Source organism: Ahaetulla prasina, chromosome 15 (assembly GCF_028640845.1).
Source record: "Ahaetulla prasina isolate Xishuangbanna chromosome 15, ASM2864084v1, whole genome shotgun sequence".
In the NCBI taxonomy this organism is placed as follows: domain Eukaryota; kingdom Metazoa; phylum Chordata; class Lepidosauria; order Squamata; family Colubridae; genus Ahaetulla; species Ahaetulla prasina.
In genome coordinates this window covers 6,828,648-6,845,147 of record NC_080553.1, presented here as the reverse complement: position 1 = coordinate 6,845,147, position 16,500 = coordinate 6,828,648, and the positions used below count along the sequence as shown (strand labels likewise).

The 16,500-nt window shown below is 44.7% G+C and overlaps 1 protein-coding gene across 7 annotated transcripts in view; it reads right to left on the bottom strand.

Annotated features, from left to right (window-relative positions):
* Positions 1-16,500, bottom strand: part of SFSWAP (splicing factor SWAP) — a 119,703-nt gene that overhangs the window by 86,837 nt on the left and 16,366 nt on the right. For all 7 annotated transcript variants that reach the window (XM_058158069.1, XM_058158071.1, XM_058158070.1 and 4 more), the window contains 2 exons: positions 13,516-13,634; positions 11,063-11,195 (listed from right to left, as the gene is read on the bottom strand). In XM_058158069.1, coding sequence (XP_058014052.1) covers positions 11,063-11,195; positions 13,516-13,634 — 252 coding nt within the window. The remainder of the gene's footprint in view (positions 1-11,062; positions 11,196-13,515; positions 13,635-16,500) is intronic.

Genomic DNA, 16,500 nt, shown 5'->3' with positions numbered 1-16,500 from the left:
GCCAATACGCTTCAGGTGCGATAAATTCAAAATGAAAATAATTTTACGGTTGGGGTCGCCACATCGTGGGGAATTGTATTAAAGGGGTCGCAGCACTATAATGGTTGAGAACCACTGGCCTAGAGCAAACTCCAGAAGTTGTTAATGCTCCAACGCTGGAAGATTTTAAGAAGAGATTGGACAACCGTTTGTCTCAAATGGCATAGGGTCTCCTGCTTGAGCAGGGGTTTGGACTAGAAGGCCTCCAAGGTCCCTTCCAACTCTTGTTCTGTTCTGTTCTGTTCTGTTCTGTTCTGTTCTATTCTATTCTATTCTATTCTATTCTATTCTATTCTATTCTATTCTATTCTATTCTATTCTTCTATTCTATTCTATTCTATTCTATTCTATTCTATCCCTATCCCTATCCCGAACTCTGCCTTTTTGTACGCTGTGGCTGCCTGAATTCCAACGCTATGCATTGCGAGTGTGCATGAATCTACTTGGCAATTCTCGCTTGGCTCAAAATGCGCCTTTTATAATTTTATTCTCAACACTAACAATATTTACTTTGACACCTACGAGAACAATTCTAGAGCTAATGTACTCTACATTCAAAACTGCTGAAGCTTAAACTTAAAAGGAAGCAGAAGAAGAAGGGGAGAAAAATAACAGCACAGTAGTTACACACACACACACACACACACAAACTTTATGTGCATAAAAGTGGTATGGATAAACTGCCATCACACTGACGTCAAGATAATGCAGGCAGATTTTTTTATGCTGTTCTTTTTTAAATAAAGGGGGCAGATTAATTTAACTGCGTTATACTGAATTCTTCAAAGCTGCATTGCTAATCCTCACTTTTCTTAAACATTTCTCAGAATTTCAAACCTAGGAGGGAGCAGCGTTCGACCAATTGCCAAGATTTCGTTTCAGCACTTTTGCAAAGAGCAATGTGGCAGGACGGGCAGTCCTTGACTTAACAACAGTTCCTTTAACAAGCGTTCGGAGCTACGATGGCACTGAAAAAAGTTACTTATGATGGTTTTTCACACTTATGACAGTTTTTCACACTTGTGACCATAGCAGCAGCATCATGGTCACGTGATCAAAATTTAGACATTTGGCAACTGACTCATAATTTACGATGGTTGCTGTGTCCCGGAGTCAAGCGATTCTCCTTTTGCGACCTCTCGACAAGCAAAGTTAATGGGGAAGCCAGATTGACTTAACAGTCGTGTTATTCACTTAACAACTGTGGCAAGAAAGATTGTAAAATGGGGCAAAATTCACTTAACAAATGTCTCACTTAGCAACAGAAATTTCGGGCTCCCTTGTAGTCGTAAGTTGAGGACTAACCTGTCCAGGGGGTGGTATTCGCTTACCTTCCCTAACAGTTTGCAAATGTGCCTGCGGGCATGCGCAGAACCTTGAAAACTTGGAAAAATGGGACGTCATGACATCCATGCAGGTGGGCGGGACATCCCGAACTGGATAGAATACCACCACTGAACCTGTCGTAAGTTGAGGACTAACTAACTTGGCATGGCCAAAACTGTTCCCTGAATTCAAATTTCTCTTCTGACCAGCTTCAACTCTTGAGAATCTCTGCAGGGTTACTGGATCAGCTCCAGGAAGTTCTGCCCACATGCATTATTCATTATTCACTATTAATCGCAAGGAAGGAGAACAGCAAATGGTAGAGAGCAGCAGCCGAGTGAAACGTTTAAGTACTTTCATTTCTTTCAAGGCGGCCCGACATCAAAAAGCTCTCTGGGAGGTTGAAGAACAGAATTTAAAATTTAAGAACTACGGAGAATGGAAGACAAAACCCGAAAAGGCTGAGAGAATACAAGACTGTGCCGATTGTAGTTCTTGGTTGACGGTTTGTACAGAGCTTAATAGTGGTGCTTGGGCTTTAAAATGATATATTTTCACGGTCGATTCATGATATACTGGGAAATCGATAACCTCTAGGATATTTGTGAATATATCAGTATATATTTCTTTATCATGCATCTTTATCTTTCCCTTTTGGTCCATTTCTTTACCCATTTAGATGTCTTTTAAAACGTCTAACAGAAACACACATGTCAATAAAGAAACAAAACACAAGACTGGCAAAGCTGTCCTTGCTTGAACAATTCTACCTCCCAAATACTACATATTGTTCAGAACTTAAGCGTACGAGTCAATTTCATACTGACAAGCCGACTGTACAGCTTTGTTTCCAAAAAACAATTTTAAAACAATACCCAAAATTGTAGTGTAGGCAGCACAAAACAGGTTTTTGTTTTTAACCGTATGACAAATACAAGATGGAATACAATTGGGCTGATAGCTTTTTTGCACCGCAACAGCATGCTTGGGTTCTAACTTGCAAGCGGAATCACAAATCCAACAGAAGTGATTATGAACCTACGTTTTTTTCAAAACCTCAAAGCAGTTTGGCATTTCGAGTCTCACCAGCTCAAGGTTGACTCAGCCTTCCGTCCTTCCGAGGTCGGTAAAATGAGGAACCAGATTGTTTGGGGCAAGAGGCTGACACTGTAAACCACAGAGAGGGCTGGAAAGCACTGTGAAGTGGTATTGCTATCTATCTCTCCCTCTCTCTGTTTCTCTCTGTCTCTCGCTCTCTCCATGTCTCTCTCTCTCTCTAGTCTGTCTATCATCCATCCATCCATACCTTCTTTTAATGACTCCATAATCCCTTGTGGGGGTGGAGTCTGGGCAACTGAATGGAGCTAGCAGAAGGCATACTGGCCGGATGCCCTTCCTGTCGCCAATCCGGAGTTTTGTTCAGCAGATATATTCTCAACGTGCCCACAGAGAGAAATATCTGCCTCTACCTAGGATCGAACTCACAGCCTCCTGATTGTGAGGCGAGAGCTCCACCTCTAGGCCACCACATCATGTCTGTCTGTCTGTCTGTCTGCCTGCCTGCCTTTCTCTCCCTCCCTCTCTCTCTCTCTCTCTCTCTCTCTCATCTATCTATCTATCTGTATCATCTGAATTCAGAATTGCAGACTAATCCTGCCCACAGCCTGCAATTCGATCCTGACCAGCTCAGGTTTGTCTCAGCCTTCCATCCTTCCAAAGTCAGTAAAATGAGGACTCAGATTGTTTGGAGCAAAAGGCTGATACTGTAAACCGTTTAAGAGAGGGGTATAAAGCACTGTGAAGCAGTAGATAAGTCTTTATTGCTATTGCTATCTGGTGTGCACCTAGCCAAGAGAATGACAACCTTGCTGTCTGAAGAAATAGACCTGCTGTTGACAAATGAGGCATCCTGAACTCTGTTTATGGTGGTCTTAATGTCAACTGGGGTCTACAATAGCATTTTACAAGTCTGGACATCTTAACACTAGAGCTGTGGGCACCATGAAATAAAATATAAAGTTCATCGGCATTCCACAAGTGTTGAATTCTCTATGAGCATTTGATTGACCGGGACAGCAGTCCCGGTCCAGGCCAGCAGAGAAGGCAAAAAAAAAAAAAAAAAAGCTCGAAGACAAAAAAGTGTTCTGGGGAATAGCAAGAACTTTTGAATGTTTAACAGTGAAGCAAGGCGTAAAAGGACTTCTACAAGCCCATGATCTTTATAGACTCCTTGAAAGTTGAACATTAGTGCCAGTAGGGTGTAAGTAGTGAAGTTATTAGACTGACAAGTGGGTAAGACCATGGGTAGATCTTTAGCTGTGGAACCTCTCATGGTGACTTGGACCTAATCCTGTTCTCTTCACCTAAGACCTAGTGTGCCCTAGTAGTGATGGTGAACACATGGAGCCATCTTTGCGGGCACACCAGCCGTTGCCCTAGCTCACCTCCACCGCGCATGTGCGCGCTGGCCAGCTGATTTTCGGCTGGCTCCACCCATGCCGCCCCTCCCCTCCCAGGAGTCTCCACGCAGCCTGTTTTAGATGCCAGATAAGTACAGGGCTTGCGCGGAGGCTCTGGGAGGGTAAAAAACGGGACTCCTGGAAGTCCCTCCGGAGCTGGGGGAGGCTGTTTTTGCTCTCCCCGGGCTCCAGAAAAGCCTTTGAAGCCTGGGGAGGGCAAAAAACGGGCCTAGTGGGAAGTTTCCGGCCTCCGGAGGGCCAGAGGAAGCTGTTTTCACCCTCCTGGAAAACCTCTTGAGGCTGGGGAGGGCGAAAAACGGGCCTAACGGAAGTCCGGAAATGGGCTGTTTCTGGCCTCTGGAGGCTTCAGGGAGGCCTGCTAGGGCCAAAACGGGGTGCGGAGGGTCATGCGCGTATGCGCCAGAGGGTTGCACACACATGCGCAAGGCAGCACAGGGGTTGTGCATTGAATCATTGGTGTGGGCATGCGCACACACGCTCCCCCCACTTTTGGCACGCAACAGCAAAAAGATTTGCTATCATTGCCCTAGTGGGTAAGGCGATGGACCCAGAGAAGGAACACCTAGGTTGAAGTCTACTCTTAGCCTTACAAGCTCACTGGATATCTCTGATTCAGTCTCACTTTTCAACAAAACTCTGACAAGAGACAAAATAAGAAACCAGGGTCAACAAAAAGATTGGACAACCGTTTGTCTGGGATGGTATAAGGAGTCCAGGCAAGGGATTGGACTAGAAAACTTCCAAGGTCCCTTCCAACCCTATGATTCCAGATTTTTCTTAAAGTACACTGAAAGGACTATATTATATTATATATTAAAGTATACTGAAGTGCATAACAAATGGAGAATGACGAAGTCTGCAGTGCTCGATGGATCAAGTTTCCATAAAAAGGTAAAGGTTCCCCTCGTACATATGTGCTAGTCGTTCCCGACTCTAGGGGGTGGTGCTCATCTCCGTTTCAAAGCCGAAGAGCCAGTGCTGTGAGAAGATGTCTCTGTGGTCATGTGGCCGGCATGACTAAACACCAAAGGCACAGGGAATGCTTGTTACCTTCCCACCAAAGATGGTCCCTATTTTTTCTACTTGCATTTTTTACGTGCTTTCGAACTGCTAGGTTGGCAGAAGCTGGGACAAGTAACGGGAGCTCACCCTGTTACACGGCGCTAGGGATTTGAACCGCTGAACTGCCGACTCTTCGATGCACAAGCTCAGTGTCTTAGCCACTGAGCCACCGCGTCCCTCTCAAGTTTCCATAGCTCATGGCAAAGTCTTCTGGCAGAGGAACACCAAGTCAGAGATGGAGAATCTCTGCCTACAAATTCAGCTTCTAGAGACGAGCTCATTGCCTGCTACTGTAGACAATATCAAGCTTTATTTCATTCATCTATGGAGATTCTCAGGCATCCAGGTCATGATTGTCCTAAAAGTGCTTTTTTTTAAAAAAAGCAAATGGATTTCCTTTAAAAAAAAAAACACCTTTGAGACTGTTTCATTTATTAAATTTATGTTCTGCCCCTCGCACCGATAATTTGAACTTTGAGGAACAAGCATTTGAAATCACATAAGGCAGTTTCCTATAGAAAAGAATTATATGGCTGCTCCAGATATGCCCTGCTTGGATGTTCTCCCACTAAACAAAATTCGGAATGTTTGAAAATAATCACCCACCACAAAGATGACATCTCGGTCTATTGGCAAGGCACTTCCTCTCAATCCCAAGATTGTGATAGGGAAAACGTTTTTTGTAAAGATTGTAAATGCAACTTCTATTTTATTATGGGTTTTTTTTAAAGTTATGGTAATTTTCTACAGCCTTCTTAAGTAATTCTCTCTCATTTTGCAAGACCTCATTTTCTTATTAAGATGACTATTTGGTGATTAGCATCACGCCCTTTGCTCAGCTGGCCTTTAATTCATTTTAATATTTAATGTGCAATAAATGACTCACTTTACAAATTCATTCGGTGTTGCAGAACAGATAAAACTAACAATGACAACCGAGACAAATGTCCTTTGGAGAAAGTTATGCAACTCCCCCCCACACACTTTTACCATAGCGTTACTTATTTGCAGTAACAAATATGAAGTACTAATAAACAAAAGAAAGAAAGAAATATGTTTTCAAAAGGATGAGCCGACAGGAAATCATCAATAAATGTTTTACTCTCAAAACATGAATCATTATATACTGATTGTTTAAAATTCTTTCTGAGCTTTAAAAAGATAATAATCTAGATGCCAGGAATCCAATTATAAGATACCTCTGTATACAATGAGTTCTTTCCGTATCCAAATCATTTAATCAGATCAGCTATCTTTTGGATATTCACCAGTTTAATTTGCTTGAGCAAAAGTTTGTCGGGAATGCAAAATGTGAGCCTCTATACCCTTTTCCTTCCGAGTGAGGAAGGCATCGCCAATGCAGCTAATTTCATGCAGAAAAATGAACGATTGGGCTACAAAAGCATGGAAATTAAGGCACGCCTTCAAACAAAAGTATTTATCCAGGACGAGACAATGTTTACAATAAGTTAATTAAGAAAAGCTTTTGCTGCTAGAAGCGCAAGAAACAAATTAAGGGACGGATGCCAAGACAAGGAAAGAAAACAAATTGGTTCTCCATCATCTGCATTTAGCTAAGACTGATTTTTGCTTCACAATGCATAGTGGTACCTTGGTACTCAACTGCTTTGAAACTCATTGAATTTGGTACTCAACACCTTTCGACATGAAGATTTTGTCCTGGTACTCATCATTTGTTTGGTACTCAAAGCACAAGCCAGAACTTGTTGGTGTCGGCTGCCTTGTGACTCAATTTTTTGTATGGAAAAAAACTGTTCAATGCTCATAGTTTTTTGGAATTCATCACGTCTCCCAGAACCAATTAACAAGGAGTACCGAGGTACCATGGTACTTTGAACTATTATTTTAAAAATCACATTCATGAGCTTTGTAGGTAACCAGTTTGAGAAACTGAGAAGCAAAGTAATAGAAACTGCCATCCAACCACAAACTGCCGTTGAGCCTGTCCACCTCAACACATCTATAAATCAAATTCTTTATGATCAGAGATCAGTAATAAAAACAACCCAATAAAAAAAAAACGCCCAACCTATGAGAAACAAACAGTCATTTCGGGAAGTCTGAAGCTGGTGCATAGAAGGCACTGTGCTCGTAATTCCTAATCATTTTTTTAAAAAACTTGGCCGTAAAAAAAAATTGGCCACAGGGAAAATTGGCCCTCACTGGCCAGGTATGTAATGTTCTGTAGCATTCCTTGTAAAAGAAATGAACACTGATTTTATTTCTCACTGAAACCAGTCATAATTTTTTTTTTTTAAACTATTCATGGCATGCTAAGAGCCTGCCTCTCTGCCATTCTGCTATCATCCTATCTTGGTCTTTTAACTATAGATTAGTAACCTCCTTTTTAAGGAAGAATGGTGCTGTATTTTTTGACACGAATGAAGCATCTTTGATTTTTTTTTCTTTTCCCCTACAGGGGAGAAATATAGCTAAATTAACATTTTCCCACTGTTACGAGACATGTGTGTTTTGATGAGGGGCCTATAAGCTTCTCTCTTCTGTTCAATCTCTTTGAGGCATTGTCACAGGGAAGCAACGCCAGGAGAAATAATAAAAGTTTGACTCAAATAAAAGGTTAATGCTTACGTTCTCGCACCAAGAACGAGCTAGCTCCAGATAAGTGCAACCCAGATGATTTCTGGTTTGTTTAAATCGGAATGGTTCCACGGATATTATGTTGAGAAAGCAAGAATCTAAAACCCTGCCTGTAACAGTCCCCGTTCCTCTGATGCTAACACAGACTAATAGGAAGTTGTCATTATCTCACATTTGGAGAGGGGAAGTATGAAAAATATTACTAACTATAGCCTCTGATGCTCAATTTGTGTCGGCTAATGCATGGCATGAGCCTTCAGAAACAAAACCATCTTCATTAATTTCATTCTCCTTCCACTCTGCTCTTTGTGGAGTTTAGGATATTGATATTGCACAATCCATCTCCCCTTGTCTAATAAAACGGGCAGCGGGATGATGGGAAAAGAACAAAAATACATCATTGGGGTGCAACTATTGCTACTTGAGAATGACAGGTCATTTTTCCTGCATGGGACTATCAACTCTGAATCCACAGCTTCATTGTTCAACCCCAAGCTACCTGGGGGGTGGGGTGGAAATATTGGACAAGTTGCAGGGAGCCTGTATCAAAAAGCATCTTCTCAAGCCACAAAGATATGCTATTGTGGGAGGGAAAACATCCACCTTTTAAGTCTGTAGAGATTCTCAGTCATCCAGGTCATGGCTATCCCAAAGATGCTTTTCCAGAAGGCAACTGGACTTTCTTGTTTTTTCTTTTGAAGAAGTCCAGTTGTCTCCTGAAAAAGCACCTTTGGAATCACCTTTTAAGGCAGGGGTCCCCAACCCCCAGGGTCATGACCTGTTACTGGGCCATAGCCCGTTGGGAATCGGGCCATGCAAGTAGCAGATGAGCGCACGAAACTCCATTTGTGCAAGCAGTGGGTGTGTGCGTTGGCCCGTGAAGCTTCATTTGTGCAAGTGCACCCGCTATATGGGGGGAACTATCCCCTCTCCGCCATCCCCCGCCTCTGCTGCCCCAGCTGATCTGCAAAGCCAGAAAGGTTGGGGACCCTTGTTTTAGAGCATACAGATTTAAGCGAGGTCTGATGCCATGCATCAACAGACGGATACAATCAAGATCAAGGGAGGTATTAATACTACTTTAGAAAGCCTTAGTAAGGCCACATCTAGAATCCTGCATCCAGTTTTGGTCACCACACTATAAAAAAGATGTTGAGACTCTAGAAAAAGTGCAGAGAAGAGCAACCAGAATGATGAGGGGACTGGAGGCTAAAACATACAATGAATGGTTGCAGGAACTGGCTATAGCTAGTCTAGTCAGGAAAAGAACCAGGGGAGACAGGATAGCATCCTTGCAATATTTGAGGGGCTGCTACAGAGAGGAGGGGGTCAAGCTATTTTCCAAAGCACCCAAAGGCCAGACAAAGAATCATGGATGAAAACTGAACAAGGACAGATTCAACCTGGAAATAAAGAGAAATTTTCTGACCATCAGAGCAATCAACCAATGGAACAGAAGTTGCCCCCGGAAGTTGTGGGAGCTTCATCACTGGAAGCTTTCAGGAAGAGACTGGACTGCCATCTGTCAGAAATGGTGTGGGGTCTCCTGCTTGGGTGGGGGGTTAGACTAGATGACCTACAAGGTCCCTTCCAACTCTGTTAATCTGTTATCTGTTAAAAATGCAGTTGCTCCAATGATACCCCCTCGATCCAAATTCCGAATTCGGGGAAAGTAACAGGTAGTCCTTGACTTACGACTTCAATCGAGCCAAAAATTTCAGTTGCCAAGGGATACATTTGTTAAGTCAGTTTTGCCCCATTTTATGACCTTTCTTGCCACAGTTGTTAAGTGAACGGCTGCAGTTGTGAAACTGGTTGCTACATGAATCTGGCTTCCCTGTTGACTTTGCTCGTCAGACACAAACGGGGAATCACGTGACCCCGGGATGTTGCAACCCTCATAAATAGGGAGCCAGTTGCCAAACGTCTGAATTTTGATCATGTGACCCTACGGATGATGCCACAACAGTTGTTCAGTGTGAAAAGTCCTAAGTCACTTTTTTTCAGGGCTGTTGTAACTTTGAGCGGCCAATAAATGAATTGTTGTGAGTTGAAGACTACCTTTATTTGGAAAATGTCAGAGTTGGCAAGGGATCTTTTTATACATGAAAAATTGTCAGGCCCCTAAGAACCAGGAGCCACATGTGTAGTTGCCTTTATGTCCTTTACCTACGGACAGAATCTTGCCAGACTAAAGCAGTGATAGCGAACCTCTTCGGCACTAAGTGCCCAAACCGGAATGTGCTGTCTCTTTGCCCTCTGGAAAGGAGCCCCTCCTTCCTGCAACCCCAGAAAACTTTCCATTACAAAAAGGCATTCATTCCTCTATGAAATAAGATTCCTTTGTCACGTCTTTAACCTTAGATCTGCTAACTGCTCCAAGATACCAGCTTATTTAATTGGACGTTCCAAATACCCAATTCATTTTATACCCTTGTAGGCTCAAATTACTTATTGGTATCTCCAAAATAATGAGATTGTTTTCTATTAGTACGGAGACTGGACTTTATTAGCAGACACACCATTGCTCTTTCTAGAGAGATAACTCTTGAGTTGCAGATAGCAAATGATAGAACCGTACTCCCTTTCCTGAAACTGATAGGTGTGTTCAGTGTCTCAATGTGACACTGAGGGCGGTAACGGTGGAAGAATGCAACTAGATTGACAAGAAGCACCTCTAAGGGTAAAGGTAAAGGTTCCCCCCGCACATATGTGCTAGTCGTTCCCGACTCTAGGGGGCGCTGCTCATCTCCGTTTCAAAGACGAAGAGCCAGCGCTGTCCAAAGACATTTCCGTGGTCATGTAGCTGGCATGACTCAACGCCAAAGGCGCACAGAACGCTGTTACCTTCCCACCAAAGGTGATCCCTATTTTTTCTACTTGCATTTTTTTATGTGCTTTCGAACTGCTAGGTTGGCAGAAGCTGGGACAAGTCACGGGAGCTCACCCTGTTACGCGGCACTAGGGATTCGAACCGCTGAACTGCCGACCTTTTGATCGACAAGCTCAGCGTCTTAGCCACTGAGCCACTGCGTCCCTCAAGCACCTCTACCACCAGGCTATCCAATACAGACAAGTCCTCGACTTACAACTGGTGGTTTAGTGACCATTCAAAGTTACAACGGCACAGAGAAATGCGACGTATGACCGTTTTTCAAAGTTATCACCTTTGCAGCATCCCCACAGTCATGAGATCAAAATTCAGACGCTTGGCAACTGGTTTCATATTTATGACCTTTGCTGGGTCACGTGATCCCCTTTGTGACCTTCAGACGAGCCAAGTCAATGGGAAATCGGCATTCGCTTTACAGACGTGTTACTAGCTTAACGGCTGCAATGATTCACTTAACAACGCTGCCAAGGAAAGTTGTAAAATGGGATTTAAAACCCACTTAACGGATGTCTTACTTGAGGACAGAAATGTTGGGTTCAGCCATGGCCGTAAGTCGAGGACTACCTGTAGCCATCACTGTTCTCACATTGTGCAGAGCGACTTTCTGACAGGCTTCCTTCTCTTATCAACAGGATGTACTTACGATCGGAAGAATATTCCACTTGGGATGACGGAGCGGTGGTTCCTTCGCCCGCCTGAGACGCAGTGGCGTTTTCGGCTTGAGCTTTGCGAACAAGGGCTGCCAACGGGTGATCGGGGTCCACCACCTTCAGCGGCTGCAAGGGGCAAAGACAAGGGACATCATGGTGGCTGAACTGCCCAACGTCAAGCGATCATCTCCGTGGTTCAGAAAAGCTTTGCAAGTTCTTCGGCCCCACTGGACAGGACGATTCAAACAGCTTGCTGGAGATCATCATCATCATCATTGAACGACCCCATCATCCCTTGCGGGGGTGGAGCCTGGGCAACTGAATGGAGCTAGCAGAGGGCATACTGGCCGGATGCCCTTCCTGTCGCCAATCCGGAGTTTTGTTCAGCAGATATATTCTCAACGTGCCCACAGAGAGAAATATCTGCCTCTACCTAGGATCGAACTCACAGCCTCCTGATTGTGAGGCGAGAGCTCCACCGCTAGGCCACCTGCACCACTCTAAACGGCTTGCTGGAGATAGGATTTATTAGTTATTTATGTGTTGACATCAAACTGATCCTGGCAGAGGCCATGTTCCTGGTTCATCGTTGCCACACAGTGCAGGAGGGGGAAAGGAAGTTGGAATGCCTTACTACAAGGGTCTCCAACCTTGGTCCCTTTAAAACTTGTGAACTTCAACTCCCAGAGTTCCTCAGTCAGCTTTGCTGGCTGAGGGACTCTGGGAGTTGAAGTCCACAAGACTTAAAGGGACCAAGGTTGGAGACCCCTGCCTTACTAGACACAACATACATCTTTCCCGTGGGAACCAAGATCATCTCCAAGGTGATGGAGGAAGTGCCCGAGGGCCCCGCCAATTAACCTAATTGGCCAACGTGACCAGTGATACTTGGGGAAGGGGTTATTGCCTGTTTTAATTATACTGAAACCCACAGGAATGATTTAGAGTTGGTTTTACACTAAGTGTGCCGATACGATGTACCCAATAAAGAAGTTCTTTGAAGAACCAACTGGCCTCGTCGTTCTGATTTGCTTCATTAGTCGGGACTTTGGCAATCTGATTTATATCCCACCTTATTTTTGTAAATAACTCAAGGTGGCAAACATATCTAATACTCCTTCCTTTCTGTTTTCCCTGCAACAACAATCCTGTGATGTGGGTTAGGCTGAGAGGGTGAGACAGATTTAAAGACACCCAGATGGCTTTCATGCCTAAATTAGAACTACAACTCACCATCTCCTGGTGATGGGTCCAAAGCCACCCAATTGGCTTTTTTGCCTAAGGTGGGACTAGAACTCACCATCTCCTGGTTTCCAGGCCAGTATCTTAACCACTGCACAAATCTGGTTCTCTATCCTAGAACCGAGATGGCGCAGTGGTTAGTGCAGCACTGTAGGCTACTTCAGCTGACTGCTAGCTGCAGTTCAGCAGTTCAAATCTCACCGGCTCAATGTTGACTCAGCCTTCCATCCTTCTGAGGTGGGTAAAATGAGGACCCAGATTGTTGGGGGCAAGAGGCTGACTCTGTACACCGCTTAGAGAGGGTTGTAATAGCACTATGAAGCAGTATATAAGTGCTATTGCTATAGCTAGTATTACTAGGAGGGACAATGTTTTTATAATTTTTACCAATAGAAGAGAATCTTCTTTGTAATTGTTAACTTTTATCGAGCTTTTTTTGCCCATCCAGAAGAGGTGGGGAAAAATGTTGAATTGTCTCCCCGCCCTGAAAGAATGTGTTGAGATCAGAGAAGTGGCTTCTGAAACATCATCGTAGAAAACAGATACCATCTAAATAGAGGTGAAGGAAGGGAAATCTCAAAGGTTTTTGCTAGTAAACAAGAGGAAAATAACTCCACATCATATGGCACGCAAACCTAGAAGGGCATTAGTAACCTGGAATAGGCCATTCTTCAGCGGAAGAAGGGGGGGGGGGATATCCTATTTCTTGCCTTGTCTTTTTGTATAACCTTTCACCTGATTTATAACCGTTGCCTGGCGCCACAGATGCCTGGGAATTTCTCACCTCTTGGGGAATGCAAGGGGAGGGCCATGTGGATTGCAATGCTGGAAGATGGCCCTGAGAAACGAACCATCATCTTCACACCTGCGGATGGGTGGAATCCACGTCGCACTGTTGGGAGGGGTTCCTAATTTCCTTTATCCCAATTGTATGCCCTGTGGGACCACAGAGCCTGCTTTGACTTCTGACTTGCTTTCACCTCTTTTCAATACAAGGTTCCTTTTGAACTACAAAGTTTCAAGAGTCTATACTTTCTTGAAGGGGGAGAGGGGGGAAAGAGGCTGGTCCTTACAGGACAAGCAAAGGGGGAGAGGGGAGGAAGGCGTGGAGGAGTTATTGTACATAGACACTCACAAACTTGACAGCACATTTAAAGCCAGCTTGGAAGTCTCTTTTTTTAAAAAAGGGAACCGGCTGCATTACCTTCATCAGCTCTTCTAGCCTGCTCCGTTTCTTAGAAGCGAAAAGGCTGGGATGCAGGTAATTGCCTTCATTGTCGTCGTCGTCGTCATCATCATCTTCATCGCCATCTTCCATTGCATCTGCCGAGTGAAGAACGGAGAGGATGAGACTGGTTTTTTTTTAATGGCAACATTCCAGAGCGCCACGTTGTTGGGAGGACCCTGAAAAGAAGGAGTCAAAAGCCCGAAGCCAATGGCCACCATTCAGGGTCACCGCAGAGGCCGTCGCGTTTGCAAGCTTTTTTGTTCAAAAGCTGCCGTGGTGATTGACGTTCAGAATGCTGCAAATGACGCTGCCTTGAAGGCACCGATGCTGCCTGGGCAAGCTCAGCCCTGCACAGCATCCGTTTTCCATTGCAATACGGGTAATCCTGGACTTACAATAGTTCACTTCTATTTATATATTTAGCCATGTTCGTGTCATGTGTATTGGAGGTAGTGATTCTTTTGAGTTGTATGCAACAAAATTTCATTTTAATGTATGCCTATTAGTGTACATTGACAGTGATAATAAAGTTATTGTTCTATTCTATGCTACACTATGCTATTCAGAATTCTACTCTATTCCATTCCATTTTCTATTCTATGCTTCTCTTCTCTCCTCCTTCTCCTCTATTCTATTCTTCTCAACTCCTCCTCACTTCTTCTCCTTCTATCCTATCCTATCCTCTCCTCTCCTCTCCTCTCCTCTCCTCCTTCTCTTCTCCTTCAAACTTCTCTTCGAAGTTACAAAGGCCCTGAAAAAACTGACTTATGATCATTTTTCACACTTATAATCTTCTAGCATCCCTATGGTCATGTGATCAAAATTCGGACCCTTGGCAGCTGACTCATATTTCTGATGGTTGCAGCACCCCGGGGGTCATGTGATTCCCCTTTTGTGACCTTCTGACCAGCAAAGTCAATGACCGGGGGAGGGGGGGGGAGCCAGATTCACTTCACAACCGTGTCGCTAATCTAACAGCTGCAGTGATTCACTTAACAGCTGTGGCAAGAAAAGGTCGTAAAATGGGGCAAAACTCACTCAACAGCTGACTCGTTTAGCAATGTAAACTTTTTTTTTTATTTGCATTTATATCCCGCCCTTCTCCGAAGACTCAGGGCGGCTTACACTATGTCAAGCAATAGTCTTCATCCATTTGTATATTATATACAAAGTCAACTTATTGCCCCCAACAATCTGGGTCCTCATTTTATCTACCTTATAAAGGATGGAAGGCTGAGTCAACCTTGGGCCTGGTGGGACTAGAACCTGCAGTAATTGCAAGCAGCTGTGTTAATAACAGACTGTCTTACCAGTCTGGACTAGAACCTGCAGTAATTGCAAGCAGCTGTGTTAATAACAGACTGTCTTACTAGTCTGAGCCACTCAAGGACCACTTTGGCTCATTTTGTGACAACCTGTCACTTAGGGACTGTTCGAAGTTATGACAAACCTACTTCAGGGCTGCTTGTGACTTGGAAGTTCCAATGGTTGGGGGGAATTCCTTCTGCAGTCACATGATCAAACTTTGGACGCTGGACAACACAGTTGCATTTGTTGTGGAGCAACTTGCCTCCAGAAGCTGTGAATGCTCTAACACTTGACGTTTTTAAGAAGATGTTGGATAACCATTTGTCTGAAGTGGTGTAGGGTTTCCTGTCTAAACAGGGGGTGTTGTGTCTTGCCCGCTCTCACCGCAGCCGGGGTCTGCTTATCTGCTTCAGAACGCTGAAGAATGTCCTCCCGGCCCCAGCCCTGGCTCCATGCCCAGACAGGCTGAGGAGGGGGCATCTCCCGGCCCCAGCCCTGGCTCCATGCCCAAGCAGGCTGCAGAGGAGGGAGCACCCCCCGGCCCCAGCCCTGGCTCCATGCCCAGGCAAACGGAGCAGCTAGACCCCTCCCCCTCCTCCACAGCATGTGAGCCTGAGGAAAGGTTATTTCCAACAGCTGCTGATTGGAGTGACCCTCGCATCAGAAGACTGGATAGGCGGAGGCAACAGAAGGAAGGGAGGGGCAGGCCTTAATGAGTGCTGAGTCATGGAGCCACACCCCATGGCCTATATAAAGGATCTGCTTTCTGGCAGTCTCTGAGTCAGGCAAAGTCGAACTTATCTTGCTGAAGTCACTTTCTGGTCTCCTGCCTGCTCTGAGGACTTTGCTAGGACTTTGGGCAGAGCTGCAGAGGCAAGCCTGATTCGGATTTCCCTGACCCGGCCGTCAGCGGAGGAGTGGGACACGACAGGGGGCTGGACTAGAAGACCTCCAAGGGCCCTTCCAACATTCTATTCTATTCTATTCTATTCTATTCTATTCTATTCTATTCTATTCTATTCTATTCTATTTGCAGCTACATGGCCGCGTTTTATGATAGCTTTGCACAAAAGTGGCACTTTTACTGTTTTCGGGCAAAACAGCGCCCATAGCAAATCAACAGTTTGCTTTACAACCCACTGCACCCCAAAAAGAATTAGTCTGGCTACATGACCAACCCACATTACAGCCCTGATGGTCAGGCTCCATGATGGTCGTTATGTCGAGCACTGCCTGTATAACAGCACCATTTCCTGCCTGGAACGTTTAAGCCGAATGTTTTCTCAAAAGCTACAGGTTACTTTTATAGAAGAGCCCTATCAAAGGAGTAAAGGTAAAGGTAAAGGTTCCCTTCGCACATGCATGCTAGTCGTTCCCAACTAGGGGGTGGTGCTCATCTCCGTTTCAAAGCCGGAGAGCCAGCGCTCTCTGAAGACGTCTCCATGGTCATATGACCGGCATGACTCAACGCCAAAGGTACCCAGAACGCTGTACCCTTCCCACCAAAGGTGGTCCCCATTTTTCTACTTGCATTTTTTACATGCTTTTGAACTGCTAGGTTGGCAAAAGCTGGGACAAACAACGAGAGCTCACCCCGTTAAGCAGCACTAGGGATTCAAAGCGCTGAACTTTCGATCGACAAGCACAGCATCT